We start from the raw sequence: 20,602 nt of genomic DNA, 5'->3' as shown, positions 1-20,602 counted from the left end.
CGACAAGCAGCCAAAACTGACTGCAAAAGGTGGATTGCATCCAAAAAAAAATTCTTTTTTCTGTTTGGTGGGATATGTCAGGTGTAATTCACTTTGAGCTGTTAGAACCTAATCAAACAATTACAGCTCAAATGTATTGTGAGCAATTAGAGTGTTTAAATGAAAAATTGAAAAAAAAATCGACCATCGTTAGTGAACAGAAAGCAGGTTCTCTTGCAGCATAACAATGCCAGACCACACGCTGCAAAAATAACTGTACAGAAACTTGAAAGCTACAACTGGGAAATTTTACCTCATCCACCATATTTGCCAGATATTGCTCCCAGTGATTATCATCTTTTTTGCAGTTTGAAGAATTTTTTAAAAGGGAAAACTTTTGAGGATGAGAACAATGTAAAAAAAGGCTATTTCTGAATATTTTGATTCAAAACCGAAATCATTTTACGAAGACGGAATTAAAAAGCTACCATCAAGATGGCAAGAAATTGTACAAAATAATGGTGAATACATTATAGATTGAAATAAAATTTAATTAAAATTTTTTGCTGCTTTTTTGTAGATAAAAATACGCATGAACTTATGGACTGACCTGATATATTAATATATATATATATATATGTAACGAGTGTGAGAGATTAAGCAAACCAACTGAATGGACCATGTGGAGCAGTAAGGAATTTATTCGATCTCACCATGTGGAGACTTAGGCATGTTGGGTATTAGATGTTTCGAGGTTCCATTGAGATTAGAAGACATCACAATTCTGGTTTTGAGATAGAGGAAGAAGTTTCTGAACATGTGTTTCTGTTTTTGTTTTAGAAGGATTTGAGACAAAGAAAGACTTGGATACCCTTTTTGTTCTCTATGACTTCCTACCTCTTAAAATTTCTCCCTCTATCAGCCAACCTCTTCTTACCTTTTAGAATTAAGATTAGTCATAATGATTAGTTTTAAGTTTATTTAGTTCATTGTTTAAGAATTGTTGACTTGCTGTATTATGCCTGAGTGTTTGTTGGGAGTATGCTCCTCAGCTGTCATCACAAGTTGTGTGTTGTTTACTTTGTTTTGAATTCAATGTTATTTGAATAAAATTTTTGTTTGTAAAGATTTTTATTTTATTCACAACTCATTATTTAAAATCTTACGTCTCACTACTATATAAATACATTACCAATTATGCCACTCAGACCTCCATTTGATTTTCACTTCCACGCTAATTAATTTACTAGATATAATCATACAGGTCACTCACAATGTCAACTGGAGACAACTACCCACTCAGAGCCTTTCATGTTGTTCTATAAAATGTACAGACTTAGAATGGCCTACTGAAAAAAATTAAATTTGAAGTACAAGGCGCCACTGCGTAATTGTATTTGTTTCTGAAGATTGATTTTTTAACTTTAAAAGTATTTAATGAAATAATAATTTAACTTCTCCACTGTAAAGACCAATCATGTAATTTTGATTATTTGTAAGAATATGAAATTTATTTTAACTTTGAAAAAGTTTTCTATACAATAGTTCTTAATATTTCAAAGTATCAATTATTATTGATTTTAAATTGAAAATGATAAATTCTATAAGTATTTTGCAAAAAATATGTTTGCTTTACATTTTATTTTATTTTGTCAAAAGAAAACATATTTATTTGAATATATTGCATTAGTAACCTACTAATGAATAAGGATTTATTTATTTACTTAATAATTTTCATTTGTAGTGAGAAATTAAATATTTTAAAAGAAGTAGAAGATCCAAACCAGTCGTTATTTTTAATAAAAACGACTCATTCTAAAGGAATTGTTGTTATCCTACCATCATCATTTTATCAAGAAGGTAAATTTTAAGTATAATTTCTAATATAATGCATATAGACATGACTGTAAGAGTTGTTTATGTCTAAACAGATTTATCTTAAGTAGAATATAAACCCGAAAAACGAGTATTTGAAAGATTTTGGGAATCAGAAGCATTTAAGACTAAAACATTCTTGTCTCGGTTTCACATCCTAAATTATACACTGCTCTGCATGAAGAAATCCTGCTTGCAGAGCTGAGTGAAGTTGGAGGTGTGGCTGTATGCCATAATTTTAATTTAGAATATTCTAGTTTGTAGCTTCTGTCCTCAATTTTGGTCTTTTCTCATTTCTGGAATCGTCTCTTGTCCTCATTTATACGTCACTTGGTTGATGATTGATGTTCTAAACTGTCCTGTGGGGGGGAGAAAATGTGTAAGGACCTAAAAGGGAGAGGTAACAGTTTTCAGACTGGAGGAGACAGTGGAGAGGCGAGGTCGACCCTGACCATAGCAAGGGACTTAAGAATTTCTTGAAGCTTCATGCAACAAGAATCCTGAAGCTGCAGTTAATCATTGATGAAGACTAGGATTTCTCGAACGGGATACTGAAATCTTGGTTGTTTTTTTAACCTGGGAAATTCTTCTCATCTCAGGAAATCTCACAAATTTCTTAAAAGTTCACTTTTTTCTTATTTTGTGTTAAAGTTAAAGAAATTTTGCAAATAGAAAGTATAATTAACTCATAAACTGTCAGAATACATTTGTATTTATTAATTTTAAATCTACTTATTAGTTTTTAAATTTTTGCTTGTTATGGCATGTCACAAATGGTCAATAATCAATGCGTAGCTTATTTGTGGCTGGACTTTGAAAATTCTTTACTTGTCAGAACCTGTAATATCTGGAATAATTGTGCTTGTGCTATCTTTTTAACCTTGCGCAGTATCTTCAATAACTGCATAACGCTAGGTTGTGCAAATTGGGAAAGAATACAAACGAGTACGAAGTCTGCAAGTATGAAGTTTTTCTTCATAAACCCGATTATTAAAGACAAACAAGGTGCCGAATTATTGGGCTATAAGCTTGATGTTTCTATTAAAGCAGCCGAGGTAGACAAATCAAGAATACTAGAGAGCAAAAGAAGTAGTACAATTTTGAAAACAAACTAGAAATCTTCCAGGCTACAGGTGAAAAACACATATCTGTCTTATCTTAAATTCGTTAAACACAATTCCAGTTACATCAATTGAATCCGAAAGGGCATTCTCAGTATCAGGACTTTTCATTACTAAAATAAGAATCCGATTGAGTGAGCGGGGTATTGACCATCTTTGCTTTTTAAAATCTTATTCTAAAAATTTACAATAATATTTTGTATTGTTTTATTTAAAAAACGAAAATTACTTTTTAAGTTAGAAGTTTGATCTAAGTTCATTTTTTTAAATTTTCAACTCAATTCAAAGCATTTTTTTTTTGTTGTTGTTGTTGTCGTATGCAGTTTCCAGCAAACTTTAATAAAATTTTTCTATTTGGACGACCTGAGCATTGATGTTGTTTTCTTGATTGTCGACCAAAGGTGGGAGCCCCAGGCATAGCGCTGACAAGCCCATAAAGTAGGTGGGGAGGTTCCATCGGTCTGAGTCCATAGTGGCACGGGTTACAGGTTGGGCACAGTAGACAGAAAACTGCTTTTTTCATGTTGACACACTGCATCTTGGTTAATTGGAATGTTAACTAACCAAGTGTGATGACTTGCTGAGTGCCATGTGTCCTTGGTTATCGGAGATTATGTCAATCCCCATTCTTTCTTTCATCCATTCTGATTGGTCATTCTCCTTCAATCATGCTTCCCAAGTGACTGGTTTTTCATTACTAAGTGTGACTTCTTACCTAGAATGCAAGAGAAGTCAAAATTGAAGCTGAATTTGATCTCTCACCAATCATAGGATGTCATTCCTTCTCTGATTTATGGTTTCTGCATCACAGTTTGATATAAACAAAAGGTGTTGGACTACAACCTTTTTTCCTTGTCTTTTTTAAACAATTAAATATTTTCTCTAAATTAACCATTTTTCACGAATTCCATGACTGTTTAGACCTGTCCGGGACCTCACAAAATTGCATCTTTCTGATATATATTTTAAAAATTTTAACAATCAAATTGATTTATTTTAATACATCACATTTTACTCAGGAGTGTTATCATGACTAATATAAGATATTTACAGAGATAAGTAGATTCAAGGAAGTTGTGACTATGAAAATTCTCAAGTATTAGATAAAAATTGCTTATATAATTAAATTTAGAAGGTAACAGAAGTAAGAGATATAAGATAGAAAAATTGTCTCTACAAAATCAAATATAGACAACAAAAAGGAAAAATCCAAAAGACCTATAGTAAACATCAGGTGAAGATAAACTTCATACTTGATTTTTTTAAACAATTTTTTGGGTTGTGTAACATTGAAAATTTTGTCCTACCAAACAGGAAAAAGTTACTTCTGCTACCAGAAATATTCTTTTATTTTTGTACCGTTCACAGTTGATTACCTTTTCTTATGATTCGTGATCCAATTCAGAACACACACTACTACTATTTAGATTGCGTTCTTTTTGTTAAGTGTCCTAACTATACACAAGTGTCCAATGGTTAAACAAAGAAATATTGAAGAGAAGAAAGGAAAGTTTAAGAAAAAACGAAAAAACATGTATACAAATACTTTATTTTTATCAATATTAATAATTCAGCTTTTATATAGAGATGATATATCAAAGGTTAAGATGTTTTTCTGAAAAACAACAAACATAAATTAATATGAAATTTGCAATTACTTTTGAAAAAGAATGTTATCAAAATTAAGAATAAATTTTATTGCACTTAATATTAAATAGGGATGCAGTAATGTTTGCTATTTTGGTTTTATGTCTTTATTTTCAAAAAGGTTTGTTTATAAAAGAACTTAAAAGCAAAAATAGAAAATATCCCTTGCGCAAACTTCTTAAGACTTAAAATTCTCTTCTGGTAGAAATTTGTAAAAATTTAATAAACTCTCGTTTAAATGAGTCTTTTTTAAAAGTCATTTGCAGCAAGGTCTGTTGATTCTAGTCGACTTTTCAGAATTTCGCGTTTCGAACTAGTTCAAATGTTATTGTTAAAACGTGTCAATGAAAAGAAGCTATGCAAGCCAGATAAATGGGATTTGGGACCATGCTTAGTCTATAGGCCATGGGTTGGAGACTCCCTCTATATCATTATTAATTAATAAAAATCTAATGTTAATGTAAAAATAGACTAATAATTTTTCTGAATGATATGATATGATTGAATATTCTCTAAACAATAAGATACATTCTTAAATATTGATTTAGGAGTTTTTATAATTTCACTTTCTTTATCCCATATATAACTATTTATGTATATTTATATAAAATACTTTCAGTAACTTCTAATTCAACATTGGAACCAGTAATAACAATTGGAAGAAGTGTAACTGTGATTAAATCTAAAACAATATTGAAACCTGCAGGTATGTAAAGATTTATAATATGCTTATAGTTGATAGTTGATTTTCTGTGAGGGAAAGCAATGACAATCCTAGTTTTCATATAACATTAGAACTATCTTTGCTAATTATAACTGTTTAGTAAATTAAACTTATAAAGATAGGAAAATATTTAAAAACTCGTGCCAAAATTGTATAATCTCTTGATAACGAGCACTGAGTTCAGCGTTAATACAATATTTCTTATATCGCAAGTACTTTTATACTCGTCAGAAGTACTTGTGATATAAGAAATATTGTATTAACGCTGAACTCGGTACTCGTTATCAAGAGATTAAATTAAACTTTCTTATAAACTAACTATTAAATAATAAATTGGCAAAACATGAATGTTAATCAATTTATTAAATTGTGAGAAAGTCCTTATATATGACATTTTCTGTTAGACTAGATGTTGCTTGTCAGAGAGATTAGTAAAAACTAGTTAGACTTGTGAGGTTGCAGACGAGGTCCGTAAATCACGAAATTCTTGCATTTAAATCATAACAATAGATTATATAGAAAAGAGAGAGAGAGAGAAAAAACTCTTGATCTAGACATCGCGACACAAAATGTAAACGAGTGTCAGAACACATGTCGGAACACGTGCTGGAACACGTGCCAAAACACGTGTTAAAAACGTTCCATTTATGTCAAACGAAAGGGCAGAATTCTGACACGAAAGCCCATAGATAGAATTATGACATAAAGACTCATAAATAAGTGAAAGTCTGACTCGAGTGCTCATAAATAGTCCATCTAAGAAGACAACTTCAGAAGGGGGACAGTTTAATATATAGAAAACCATTGCGCTTGAATCGTAAAAGTTCCTAGATGACAGAAATCGCAATTAACGAGCTAAATTATGAGTTTGAGTCTTGTAAATCTATCAACGATCTCCAAACACAATGGTCAAAAAGGTGCTAGATGGACACTCTGAATCGGACCTTTCCCATGACACGGGTTGTCCCGAGTTTTGCCTAGAAACAAAGGAAAGACCAATCGGAAAACGGGAAAGGGGATGAGGGGCCAATCGGAAATCGGAATAGCGAGCGAAAAACTATAAAAATCGGAATCTCTAAGGTCGGAGAGAGTCTCCTCCGCATCCAGCAAAGAGCCGTGATCTGTGTTGTGTTGCGTCGCCGCCAACAACGTAGGACGCCTCAGCACCTCTGTGAGCAGCTGTCCAGGGATCTCATCTCATCCGCCCCAGGGCTTCGACAGAAGGGAAATCCTTGCCACTCCGAAGGACTGTAGAGAAGTGGACTGTCAATTGTGGATGTAAGCATATATGTTATCCAACAAACGAGTTTCCTTATGTAAAACACTTGTCATCATTTGCCTCCTCCGCCCCACCCACATGCAAATGTCTCTTAGGTTCATCCTGACACGGGATTAACTTATCCCCACCTGTCGGCGACCTTACAGACTCGCATAACTGGTTATATAACAAAGAAACAAAGAATACACAAAGATTACACTGTCTTGACTCACGGAAGGTCAGCGCTGGAAAGGGGAGTGTGAAACGAGGTCATCCTCGAGGGGTCAACAGCGCCACCAACCTTTTATTACGTAATGGAAGAACATTTACAAAACATTGCGATACAATTCGTTGTACATAACGACATCGTATAACATTTGACAATAATTTCGATTGTTGATTCTAACAGTTTCCACATGAAGAAACAAATAAAGAAAAAGGAAGGAATATGTTTGAGTCGGGGCTTAATGGAGCACACAAGAGCCAGTCAGAAATAATTACAAAGATTATCTATTGGACGACAACAAAAGCATGGAGAATTATTACAATATGCCATATATACACATGATATGTTAATAAAAAAATTATGCTCAATAAGATGGTGAGTTCAACACATTTTGATGCAATTATGTTGCCAGTGGATATTTGAATTCTGTTGGTGTTCACAAAAAGCCTGTACCTGATTTATAATCATAAGACTTTTAAATCTTACTGCCACTCAAAACTAGTTATACTTGAATTAAAACCACTAAAACTTATAATCCAGCAATTTTTATAGGTTTTAGTGTTTATAATTTTATCTTCTTTTTTTTATATTTTTATTTAAAAGCCAGTGCATCATCTTTTTGTTCTTAATTATTCCAAACGTTTTGGTTTCCACACTTTTGCCCTCTTCACCGATTATTTAGATTACTATTTCTTTTCTCTCTCTTTTGATACAATTTCCAGTCCCTTTGGCTACATCTCCTGAACTTTTTTCTTTTATTATACATTCTCAAAAATTCTTTCATATTTTTGCACCTGTGTATTAAAGCTGGATCAGGATGCATCACTGACAAATAATAGCCTGGAACTAAGTATTCTGTCCTGTTTGTGACTTGAAGACTAAGCCATAGAAGCAACAGAGGGAACTGAAATCAGATATGGGTGCCCTGAGGCAAAATGTAAGATTTCCAATAGGGACACGATGGTCAGGACTGATGAAGGGTCAAGAGGGTCGCACGTGGGTACAATTGGTACTGAGACAGACTCTACAGTTACAACAAACCATTTATTTGACACGAAAGAAGTTTATAAGATGTCCACCATGTTGGAAGTTCAAAGTCGGTGGCAGCCTCTGGGTCTTCCTCTCCTTTCCAAGATAGGAGTGTCCCTGACTTGCAAATGAGAGTTTCTCAATGGCTCTGGGATGATGTGGTCAACTTCCAGTGATGGGAAGATGTTGATCCAAGGAAGGGAGACCTAGATGAAGATAGGCACAAGACATATACGCAACAATTAGTCCAACACTTAGAATTTTCAAGAGAAGAAACTGTCACATCCTTGAATTTATGGATTTTTATTAAGTTTTGTCCTTGATTGCCTATTCCAATTGGTCACTTTCTAAATGATTGATCACTCGTTACTATGTAACAAGATCTCAACTTAAATTGTGGGATGGGTCAAAATCAAAGTTTAATTCAATTCCAACCAGGGATGGTTGATCTTAAGACTGACATTCTTCTGTTTTTTATATGCTTGCATCATGTTTTTCGTACCAAAAAATATTTCTAGACTTTCTTTTGCTTTCAAAAAATATTTTAATGCAAATTTTAGTGAGAGTTTGGACCTGTTCAGTCCCTCATAAAAACAAAATGGTCAATAGGTCAATAGACCACAAAACTCTTTTTTGATTGTTTTAATTTAATTTCTATGGAAATCTCATGCTATATAAAAGTTATTGAAGTTATATATTAAACAAATTAGTATAATTTCTTGTAGGGAATAAATTAACATCTTATTAGTGTTTGGTGAAAATTTTGTGGCTGTAGTACTAAAAGGTGATTTATAGTGGACTTCTGTATATGACATACCATGAGGTTGCTCATCCCAGTCAGCAATCTCATGGTATGTCATATACAGAAGTCCACTACAAATCACCTTTTAGTACTACAGCCACAAATTTTTCACCAAACACTAATTGAAAGTTCTTTAGGTTGTTTTCTCTTAGTCCCTTGATGTTATCGAGATTGTTGTCCCCAAGATGCACTTTGTTCAGCTTTGAACTGATGGTCTTGGTAGTCAGGATGATTCTTGAAGTGGGAGAATGATTCCAGGAGAGTGAACATCACTCTGAAGAAGATGTAGATCCAACAACATATGTTGATGGACACACAAAGGGGGAGGAGCAATAAACCACGATCCAAGAATGCCACATCCTTGAATTGCACATTTTTATAAGGTTTACCCCCAAAGTTGCCATTTTATTGGCCTCTCATCGGCCTCTCATCGTCACCTGGTGACCATTCAAAACCTGTCAGAGGACACAGGAGAGGTCAACTTTCCAACTAAATACGATTCGTCTCAAACCACATTTCCCTTGACTTTGTTCTTTTCCACACAATTCACCCTTTGTTTTAAATTTTATAGAAAAAAACCTTCATTGTTCAAATGAGACCTTTAATTCTTCCTAAAGTTCTTCAAGGAAGACATTTTACAACGATGAGGAGCTACAGACAACAGTAATGCACTATTTTAAACAAAACTGTTTGGATTATTTTTATAAAGGGATTGAATTGTTTTTTAAATATCTTAAGTGTGTTGATGTCAAGGGCAATTATATTGAAAAATAACCATTATTTGTTATTTTTCTTTGCCTTTCTCACTAGGTTGGGAACTTATATTTTATGTATATACAAAATGATTTTAACATTAGAAATATTTAGATTAATTATTTTATTTAAATATATATTAAGCAAAATATGATTATATATACTTATTTATGTTTGACTTAATGTTTTGACTAAAATTTTTTTCTTATTTATTTTAAAATGTCGATATTACTCTACTAATATTAAAATTTTTATTTTTATTTTATTTACTGTTTTAGATTGAAAATAAAAGTTTTACTTTTTATATATTTATGTAGTCAATGTTGGATGATACATCCTACTTCAATAATAGTAATTGTTGTTTTTCTAATATCATGTAGTAGTTGGAGTACAGGTTGAAATTAGTTGGCTTCAAAAAAAGCTAAAAAATATCAGCATAAACAGTGAAACTCTTTGTAAAGATTCTGTAAGTAAAGTTTGTTTTCTTAATATTATTTTTCAAATTAAATACGTACAATAAAATTTTCAATTATTAACTTACTTTTTATTGTTATCTTGCATTAAAATTTTTATATAAAGTAATTTACACCTAAATAGTTTTTTATCATTCGAATTTAGTAAATTAATAAACAATCATCAAAATATCTTAAAAAACACGACATTTTAGAGAGTAGAATTAAACTGTTGATGTTTAAAAGAATGTTTTAAACATCAAATTAGTCTAACTTTCAGATAGTTTTTGACTTATTTTTATTATTGGTAGTTTAAAATGGCTAATAAATTCAGTTTTTCATCTTCATAAAATTTTTGATAAGTGATTTAAAAATTCGTTTAGTGAAATTGTTTCAATGAGCATTGTCAGGTTTGATTAAAAGAATATAGTATTAGAGCATTAAGATAAAAGACTTTTTAAAAATATAACATAAAAAGCTGCTTTATTGGTGCTAACTCAAATAACAGTTCCTCATTGTCAGGAGATACTTGATGTTTGGATTGTTTTTCTTGAATTCAAATATCTTGTTCTCTGGAATCTCTACTAACGATTCTGTCCGAGGAGGACGGTTATACACTGTAGAAAGTACTCGCAAAATATTTTTTCATAACTCCGACAAACACTTGTATACATTATCTTTTTGTCAATTAATATTTGGGTGTGTGTAGCTGTTTAAAACTTTATTGATACTCAAGATTTGAATATATCTTGACAGCGGGTTTCATTGCCTGAAAATACCTGAGAGAGTTATTTGAATGAAGATACAAGATATTTAATTTAAAGAGTAATGTTAAATAATATAAACAACATAAACAACTCCAAATTCTTTAAAATATGTGAAGTTGGATGCAAAGATACTGGTTAGAACTATTGTGAAGATCTAGGTTGCAGTGTATAATTTGCAGACAAAGGTGAAGTAAAGATTATAACAAACAAGACACTTATGTTTTACAAGTATGGCACCTGAGTTTATTAAGAAATTAATTTACAAGTTCTTTTTATGGGATTCCAATCTAGTGTGGATAATGGCAAAGTTCCCCACACGGTGATCACGTGAAAATCATAAATATTTTCAGATACTAACAATCGAAAACAAATACGCAGATTTGACTTAAATGTATTTAAAAGCTACTTTTCAAACTATGCCCCACCTGCCCCCTAGTTGCATCCACGTATATAACTTGTGTGTGGTATAGGATGATTCAAAAATCTCCATAAATAGGCTAAGAGTTTATTGTATTATGTAAATTACTAAATACAATGTGAGATCCGTTTAACTGAATGCTTTTCTCGGGCATGTTAACAAATCTGATGGTATGTGCACACATGCATCACAAATACGTCTATTCGGACATTTTTTATTAGCGCAGAGACTTTTGAATTACCCTGTTTATTTAAAATATTCTCATTTACCATTATCATTATGTAGATAACTTACATTTATTTATTACATTATGTAGGATGAAATACTATGTTACTTATTAGACGATGGAGGATTTATTGTTTCTACAAATCAAGGAAATTTGATAAATGTGGTAATTTTTAATTATTTATTTTTAAAAATAATTTATGTATGATTTACCTCAATAACAAACAAAGAATTTATTTTAAAAAATACCAAATAAAATATTTATAATGTGATGCAAATATCATACATGTAAACGATTATTGTATAAAACTGCAAGTTTTTATACCATATTAATGAAATATTTTTATACGTAGTTTGGGAAATTTTTTGGTGAGATAGATGCGGAACTTATGTCAGAACTCTTTGAAAAAAATATTTATGAAAGGTAAATATTTATATTAAATAATTTGTAATTATTATTTGTAAAAATTTGTATTATAGTGTTGCAAAAAAAGTGTTCTTTCTGGAAATTGGCAATAGAAATCTCCAAGATAAGCAATAAATGTAGAGTTACACATGTAGATATTATAATATTCCGGTATAGATATTATAACATCTTTTGAATAAATGTAGAGTAACATATTTGAAATTTGTGATAATTATCGAAATATTTAAGATTAAAGTTTCGCCAAACAATGTTAGAATGGGCAGCTGTTACAGAGCTGCCAACTGTCAACCTACGACTGAAAATGGAAGGACAGATTGAAAAGCAATCACAAAAGCTTTTCATTGCAGTTATTTTTTTCCCCTCTAAACTAGCAACACTGGGATTCTAAATTAACCTGGAAACAGCTTTTTATTGAAAGTTTCGTGTGAAATAAAGTGGGAACTATTGCATTTATTTCTTATTTTAAAATGTTCAGTTCGATAAATAGTTCCTGAAAAAAAGTGGGTTCAAATTTGTAACTTTAACCTTGAATATTTCATCCAATTAAAAAGAAGTCGTAAGATCCACCAATTCCAACTTGAGTATTTCAGTAACTATTGCAAACTTGCAAGTATGTTACTCTACATTTAGAAACAATATATATTTCTTTCCGGACTATACATACAAATGAGTCCAAATCCTTCTGTCCTTTCACATGCTTTGTAGAGGCAATAACAAATCTACGGCAAAACAGACCTTTTATTTGAGGCTACATGTCTGCCATCAAAAGTAAATAAGTTAGAAAGTCCTCTAGTAGTGGCTAGCACAATTATAAAATTTTTTAATGTTACTCTACAGTTTTTGCTTTTCTCGACAAGTTTCTATCATTCATTTTCAGGGAGAACATTTGTGCGACAACCTGTATACATGATTATCTAATTTATTTAGCAACGTAACAAACTAGATAATAATAACTCTTATAAATTCAATACAAAATTTCAAAATAGTAATCTTACAAGAACTTTTCAGACATCTTTAATTGTAAAGTTTTTTTAGAAAACCAGGATCAAGACTTCTTAATATTAATAGTTATATAATACAAATTTTTGGAAATATAATAATTTCAGTGTTTTATACTGTTAAAGAATAAAATATTGAAAATAAACTTGGTAAAATAATCATAGAAAAATTCAATGAATAGTGAAAAAGAGCTTGTCTATTATTTACATGTACAGTGTAAGGAGGAGGTAGATTGCCAAAAGTAAATCACTGTACAGTACATGATGAAGAGGTAAGGGTTGTAAAGGGTCTCATTACTGGTAGAGGGATTCTTTAGAGAGGTTTTTTTTTCTTTATAATATAGTATAATTGAAAAAGAAAAGATTAATATAACAGAAATAATCTTGTTTGATTTTTGTTTGTATGTTAATCTCATTTTTACAGAAATTTCTATTTTTTACAGGAAAGAAGAATTGAATTATGAAGATCAATGTGAAAATGTGACTGATAATAATAATAATGCGGGTATAAGAACAATCAATTTGGTTAGTTAATTGAACAAATAGATATATTATAGATTTATTTATGTAAAAATGAATTTTTGAAGTGGATAATTTGAAATATTTGAAGAAAAACTATATAGATAAATTAGTTTTACTGTATTCAAATATATTTTTTCTTCAAATCCACATAGAACTTTACACTTTTTCATACATATGTCTCTTTTTGAACAATAACAGTATCTTTTCTACAACTGCATTATCAAAATAACAAGCATGGAACCATTAATTATGCACTAAAATATTTACTACAAGGGTCGTTCAAGGTTAAACGAGACTTTTGGGCCTATAATTTTGGAAAGTAACTGTAGCATGATAAAACCCGAAGAGGGAGTAGCATTATCCATCCCAGATTTCGGTAGCAAGCATGATGTACTTTGCGCATGCATAGCAGTTTTAGCAATCATAGTGGAAGGTAATGTGTCTGCAAAGGTGGAACAGTAGTGCATAATCAAATTTCTCATGAAGGAAAAGGTTAAACCTGCTGAAATTTTGAGAAGATTGAGTGCACAATATGGGGAATAAATGCTAACGTAGGCAAGAGTGTATGAATGGTGTTAACAATTTGGTGATGGATGAGAGCTAGTGACAAATGAAACACATGAACATGTTGTCCAACTGCAGTAATGCCAGTGAATATCACATGAGTTGAGCAATTTATCCTGGAGAACCGGCTAGTAACCATGAGACACATTGCAGACAAAGTGTCCATCAGTGTCGGTAGTGTTGAGAAAATCATCCACGAGCACTTACTGTTCTGCAAGATGTGTGCCAGATGGATTCCCTGACAGCTGACATGTGATCAGAAATGGGTACGCAAGGAGACATGTGAGCAGCTTCTGAATCGGTTTTGTATCGAAAGTGATTAGCTCCCAGCGATTACTATTTGTTTGGGCCCCTTAAAGAGCCCCGGAGGAATGAAATTCCAGACAGACAATGAACTGCAGCAAGTTGTTTTGTGCTGGCTATGACATCAGCCCACTGACTATCTACGAGACACGTATTGGGGACCTACCCTGCTGCTGGGAAGAGTGATCTACATACAGATAGTGTATTTCAAAAAATTGACATAGTTTATACATGTTTTGGACAATCCTTTCAGTCTGTAGAAATAAATCTTGTTTAACCTTGAATGACCCTTGTAATCAAACGTTTTTGGTCTTCATTGGCCTTCACCAGGAAATATATACAGTATATAATTTAGCAAGAAAGAACAAAGCCGTCCATATTCTAAAGACGATTTTTACAACATTCCGGGGAATTTTTGCAATAATACTAATTTTTAAAATGTGCATGTCAGATTTTTACATATTGCATCTAGTATCATATGCTTTGTGACAAAAATCAAAATATATAAAATGTATTTTATACACAGTGAAATAATCAATGCATAGAAACTCTAAATTATACTTTTCATATTTTTATCTTTCACCTGCCAAATTAATCATCTAACTACTGTCCATCCTTCAACATAGCTTGCCTTTAAGTTTTATCAATATGCTCCAGGCTGGTGAAACTGTGGTGTTTTCTCTGTAATTTACTGCCTGCCCCCTGTATGTAGCTTTATGAATGTGCCATGCTTCTGCATATTTAATCTGTTTCTTATCTTGAGCCTTTTGGATCATTTCTGCTTGGTTCCATTCTATCATTACAGAATCTGGATCCACTATAGCATAGGTCGCTAAGGCTGTAACCAGCTGCTCTTTTCAGATGTTATCTTTAGGTTTCTTTATCCTGTTTTAGTGGCTTCTATGTAGCATAAGTTATTATGCCTTCTACTGTCTTTTTTTGGTATTCTGTACATGCCAGGTATGCCAGGTATCCTTGTCGCTCCTTAGCATCCCGTATATTGTAGGGTTTCTCTTAAATACGATTTTCTTGCTAATTTCAATCTCGATTTCACTGTAGCTATTGTGGAGGATTGCCATGTATTCAATGATGGCAAATTTGCTCTGTATATTATCTTGTTTTCCATTTGTTGATTATTCTCTTTATTGTTTTTCTCTTGATCCCAACCTGACAAGCCATCTGTTTGATGTATCCTAGTTCTCTTATCCTGTCTTGTATAGGATAAGAGAACTAGGATACATTAAAGATTAGTGCAATGAGTTTATGCACGTTTTATGAGAGCCCCTAAATGCTATAGCTTGCTGGGTCATGTGTATGAACATTGCATTTACATTGGCTTCCTGTAAATATTCATGGTCACACTGCCTCCCTTTAATGTGATTGAGATATCTAGGCAGTGTGCAGCAATATTTCTTTCCTGTTCCAATTCTATTTCTAAGCCAAATGTATTGGAATTAATATCTTCAATAAATTTTCTTATGTTAGATTTTTTTCTTTCATATTATTGATATCTTGTCTACATAACATGCATACCATATTTATTTGTTTCCAAAGGAGGACCAAAAAAATGACTAGGTGATAATTCAATTTATTATCTTTAAAAAGGGATATTTTTTGTTGAGTGCATTCATGAATGTACAGTTTCTTTTCAGCATTTTGAATGGATTTGTTAATTAAAGGAGTTTCTGTCTCTAAAAAACAAAGAAATAATAATAATCATAATGTTTAAAGTGTTTATTAACACGTTGACTGCCATGACATTTTTAGTGAGATGTTCACAGTGTTACAGTTTTATTTTTGCCTAAATATTTATAGTTTCTTCTTGTTAATAGAACATTATTTTATTCTTTTATTATATTATTATGTTTTATTTTATATTTTTTACTTTATAATAAAAATTTAATGTTAATAAATAACTTTCTAATTATTGTCTATTTGACACATCTTATCAATGGAGTTCGATATTTTCAGTACTATAGGATAATTAATGTTGACAATGGAGAGATCTATTTAATCGATGTACTCTTACAAGGTAAACTGGGACAAAACATCAAACTAGGATGTATGGTAAGCCTACGCATACAGAGCGACATCATCTATGTTGTATATAATTCCTAATGAAGGTCAATAAAAAAGACTAAAAATGTTTGATTAGTAAATATTTTACTGCATAATTAATGGTTTCATGTTTGTCAATAAAAATATTAATAACTTCAGTTCCTATGGTTGTTGTCAATATCGGAATGATCATTTCTAAATAGATTATCACTTTCATACTCACAGAAAAGTTGCATATCAATATAAATTATAAATTTGTATATAAGTATGTGATAATATATTCAGCTCTGAATATATTACAACTGAACTTAGAAAAACATAACATAAAACATTAATTCTTCTTTTTTGAAACCATTCTCTTTGCTATAAAAAAAAATGAAAAATAAACTAGTTCTATTGAAGCCAGTCTTGTGTCTGATGATGGCGTAATAATAAGGTGACCAACTTTTTTACAATGAAAAGGAGGACACAAATAAATTGAAGGAAAAATATTGTAAATGAAAGAAACATTTTACTCATTGTAACAATAATACACTATAATAATCTCTACTGCATGCGTATGTGCCATGTTACGTTTCTGTAAAAAGTAAACAAAGCTATTTGCATGCCACACACTCTCTCAAGGTCTCCTGTGCAGAGCACACGTGTTTCGTAATCGCATCTTGTTGCACTGTACCGAACCTTGATGAACCGTCATGTCAAATACAAACACATCACATCACATTACATGTAACGGATCGGCTCGGCATCAATCGAATGTGGAAATTTACAGATTAGTCTTCAAATATAAAAAAGGAGGACACTTTTCGAGGGAGGACAGAACTTACAAAAGAAGGACTGTCTTCCCTAAAGGAGGATGGTTGGTCACCTTAGTAATAAGTCTAGAAATAAAGAAGCCATTATACAGTTCATTTGTATATTTTAAACTAGACAAGAAGCATATTATAATAGAAGAATGTCTATTTGAGTAAGACTTTCATGTGTTATATTTAATTATTTTCATTTATCCTTCACTCTAATATTTTCAAACATGTCTAAAAGATTTGTAGGTGGATTGAAATGTTCTAAAGATATTTGTCAAACTGTATATACTTGTTCAAATAAAGTATTTTTATTTTAAAATTTTAAAAGATAAGTAAGATTATAGATTGAAAAAATTAAACTGAAAGTAGACTCAACTTACTGAATATATGGAAGATTGTTTTATTGTATATTCCAATAGCAAACAATTATTAAACACTTAACAGACAGCTGTATTTTATTTTAAAATATTGCAATAAAAATAACTAAACTTTTAACATCGTATAATAATTGATTTTCATAATTTTTAAAAATTCTTTTATTTTAAAGATATAAATTACTAAAATAATTTTATTCTGTTCTAAACAGCCATTTCAAGGATTAATGCAATCTTTCAATTTGGGTTGGCTTCTTGATTTAACAGCATGGTAAGTTCTTTTGCATCAATTTATCTTAATATTTGTATTTTGAACATTAACTAACTAATATAATGGAAATATTTTTCAGTATACATTTAATTTTTTAAATTTAATGAAATAATCAGGCTTAACTTTATATTTATGTATATAAATACAGTAGAATCCACTTATTGTAATCATGGACATTGTTATTAGTTATTTAATGTTATAAAAATTAATGTGTTCTAAAATATGTAAGTTAATAATAATTATAATTATAATAACATAATGATTCTAATAATAATAATTGTAATTGGGACCATCGAAAGGTTGTATGAGATCTAAGGGTAGAGCAGGTCCCTTTTGCTTGTTTTTTTTTTTTCTTTTTTGAACAAATAAAGTATGTAGAATGTTTCTTTATTAATAAAAAATTAATAAAGATTTTATATTTGTTGGTAAAACTAACATTAATTTATAGGAGTAGGAACCACTATGAATTCCTAAGTTTTCTCCTATGTCAAGGGAAAAATCCCCAACTCTCCCTCTTGACAGATCTGATTGATTGTAATTAATAAATTTTTAAGTTAATATATATATTGAATTGTTTTAACATTTTTTTTAATGTAATAGTCAATAAAACTAGAATTTCTACTACTAATTGTACTTTTTTATACAACTATGCTTAATATTATCAGCATGTTTACAAAGTGATTACAGTTATCAGATTTTACTGTATATTACTTATTAAATAATATAAATTTATACAATTTTAAATATGCTAATGTATTTAACAAATTTAAAATAATTAGAATAGAATTGACATCATATATCATATTGATAAAAATAAATTTCTAGCCATTTGTAGTGACCCTGATATACTGAGATATACAGTGTGTGTTGATGGGTAATAAAATAAGGACTTAACAAACTGACCAATTTGTATGACAATAAGAACGACAAAACAGTTTACTCTCACGACTATTAAAAAAAATCATGGAGGTTCCGTATACACGTGATGTGGGTTTAGGAAAGTACAATAACCAAGAGGCAAAACACGTAACATGATAAATTCGAGTTCATGTAGATTACAATTATATATGCAGTTGAAACAATCAAGTAGCTTTGTCTTCACTCTCCCGACTTTACAAATGCAAATGATCCAACTCACATTAAGAGTGACCTGTTGATCACGGACATGTTCAAGGCGTGGTTGATAAATAAAATTTTTTCTTTCTTTTTAAAAAAATAATACTCTCGGGGCTATTCTCCTAGACTCCTTTACACATGCCGTGCACTATTTCAGTTGAACTCGCTCAACCCTGTTGGACAAACATGGATTGCTTCAGTCTATTTGGTGAGTCCTTCTGTCAGCACTATGCTTGATGAGCCTCACTATTACGAGTTCATACTTCTTCTCTCAGGTGAACAGTCTACTCTTGAGGTCGTTGTGCAGGTAGAAGAAGACCATGGAAAGAAAAGGTAAAAATCCTCTCATCTGCTAACCTCCAAATTTATATCACTCGCCATAGGAAATACGTCCTTACCCACATGATATTCTTCTTGGCCAACCAACAGTCACCAATACAAAACCAAGAAAAAGGTGACACCAGGGCAGAAACCACAAAATTCTATACATAAAGTAAAACCCGACACAGAATAAAAATAAAAGGAAAAAAATGTATGTGATAAGAATACTGTATAAAATACAACAATAGTAGTGTAGCACTACACATTCATCAATAACCTATATAATAAGAAAATTTATGTTATAGCACACATTTGAATTTAAAAAATATGTTTAATAAATTTTGATTAAAACATGTGAATTAATGGCTTCTGAGTAATTCTTGAACTCGGGTTTCAAGGACTGACAATTTTAGTTTATTCATCTAAAAACCTTTTTTAAGTGGTTACAAAATTAATGGATAATAAAATTGTATTAGTTTTATTCCTAAAAACATTAATGTAAATTATTGGATGTTATAGTTTTTTAATAAGTAATACAGTAGAGAGTCGTTTATCCGAACGCTTTCCAGTCGGACTGTGTCGTGCCGAATCAAACTTTTTTGATACTAGATTTACTTCTAAAGTATAATTTTTATGTTTTATATTTTTCAATATATTTATTTTGTTTGTACAAAATAAAAAAATAATTTTTAACGATACAATATAACAATTATTATTATAAAAATTTTTGTTAGGCTTAAAATCGACGAAAATTCAACACAAAGCAACATGCAACGGAGAAACATTCAACACGAAGCGACACGCAACAGAGAAAAATTTCAACATCGGATAGGTTAATATATTTTTTCGTACATAATTGGTTATCCGAATAAATCACTTATCCGAACAACCCCAGTCCCCAATTGATTCGGATAAACGACTCGCTACTGTAATTGACAAATTTTAGATTTAAAGGAAAATTTTTCTAAAGAAGATAGCTTTAATACTGAAAGACTTTTTTAAAAATTAAATTTCAGATATTTAAAATATAAGTCTCTCTCTATTCTCACAACTGTCTTTTCAGAATTCCAAATTTAATTGAGTTCTAACTTTTCTTATAGCATACTTTTAATAATCGGTTATTATGAGTAACACTTCAAAGTTTTCAGTATTTCATATCGTGAATGTAAAGATATCAAGAAAATATTTCTATACATTTTTATATGTATTTTTTTTAATTCTGAATCATTTTTCTTTGGTTTGCGTTGCTGTTTCTGTGTCAAAAATTCTGTTCATATGCCATTAGTGTTTCATGATACCTTACATTTATATTATTAATGTAAATCTGATCAAAGAAGTAAAAATTTGTTCATACCTGTAGTATTTACATTTGTGTAAAATTGTTTTTTGAATTTTATTGTTACATTTGTAAATCAAAATTATAAACATAAATGAAATACTTCATATAAAATTTTATCTTTTCTTGTTAAATACATTCATATGTTTTTCATGTTTCAACAGGGAAAAATTGAGATTGTGGATTTATAGGTAAGTCAAATACATAATAAATAAATCTCTATCAATACACAC

General features: G+C 30.8%; 1 protein-coding gene across 1 annotated transcript in view; it reads left to right on the top strand.

Annotated features, from left to right (window-relative positions):
- LOC136971716 (voltage-dependent calcium channel subunit alpha-2/delta-1-like) overlaps positions 1-20,602 on the top strand; it is a 131,815-nt gene that overhangs the window by 96,589 nt on the left and 14,624 nt on the right. The window contains exons 28-35 of the mRNA XM_067266197.1: positions 1,724-1,839; positions 5,242-5,328; positions 9,795-9,880; positions 11,368-11,442; positions 11,630-11,700; positions 13,145-13,226; positions 17,538-17,596; positions 20,534-20,560. Of these exons, the coding sequence (XP_067122298.1) occupies positions 1,724-1,839; positions 5,242-5,328; positions 9,795-9,880; positions 11,368-11,442; positions 11,630-11,700; positions 13,145-13,226; positions 17,538-17,596; positions 20,534-20,560 (603 nt within the window). The remainder of the gene's footprint in view (positions 1-1,723; positions 1,840-5,241; positions 5,329-9,794; positions 9,881-11,367; positions 11,443-11,629; positions 11,701-13,144; positions 13,227-17,537; positions 17,597-20,533; positions 20,561-20,602) is intronic.

This window comes from Centruroides vittatus, unplaced genomic scaffold (assembly GCF_030686945.1).
Source record: "Centruroides vittatus isolate TY-2023 unplaced genomic scaffold, ASM3068694v2 contig_1052, whole genome shotgun sequence".
NCBI classification, from domain to species: domain Eukaryota; kingdom Metazoa; phylum Arthropoda; class Arachnida; order Scorpiones; family Buthidae; genus Centruroides; species Centruroides vittatus.
This window is presented reverse-complemented; position numbering and strand designations above follow the sequence as displayed.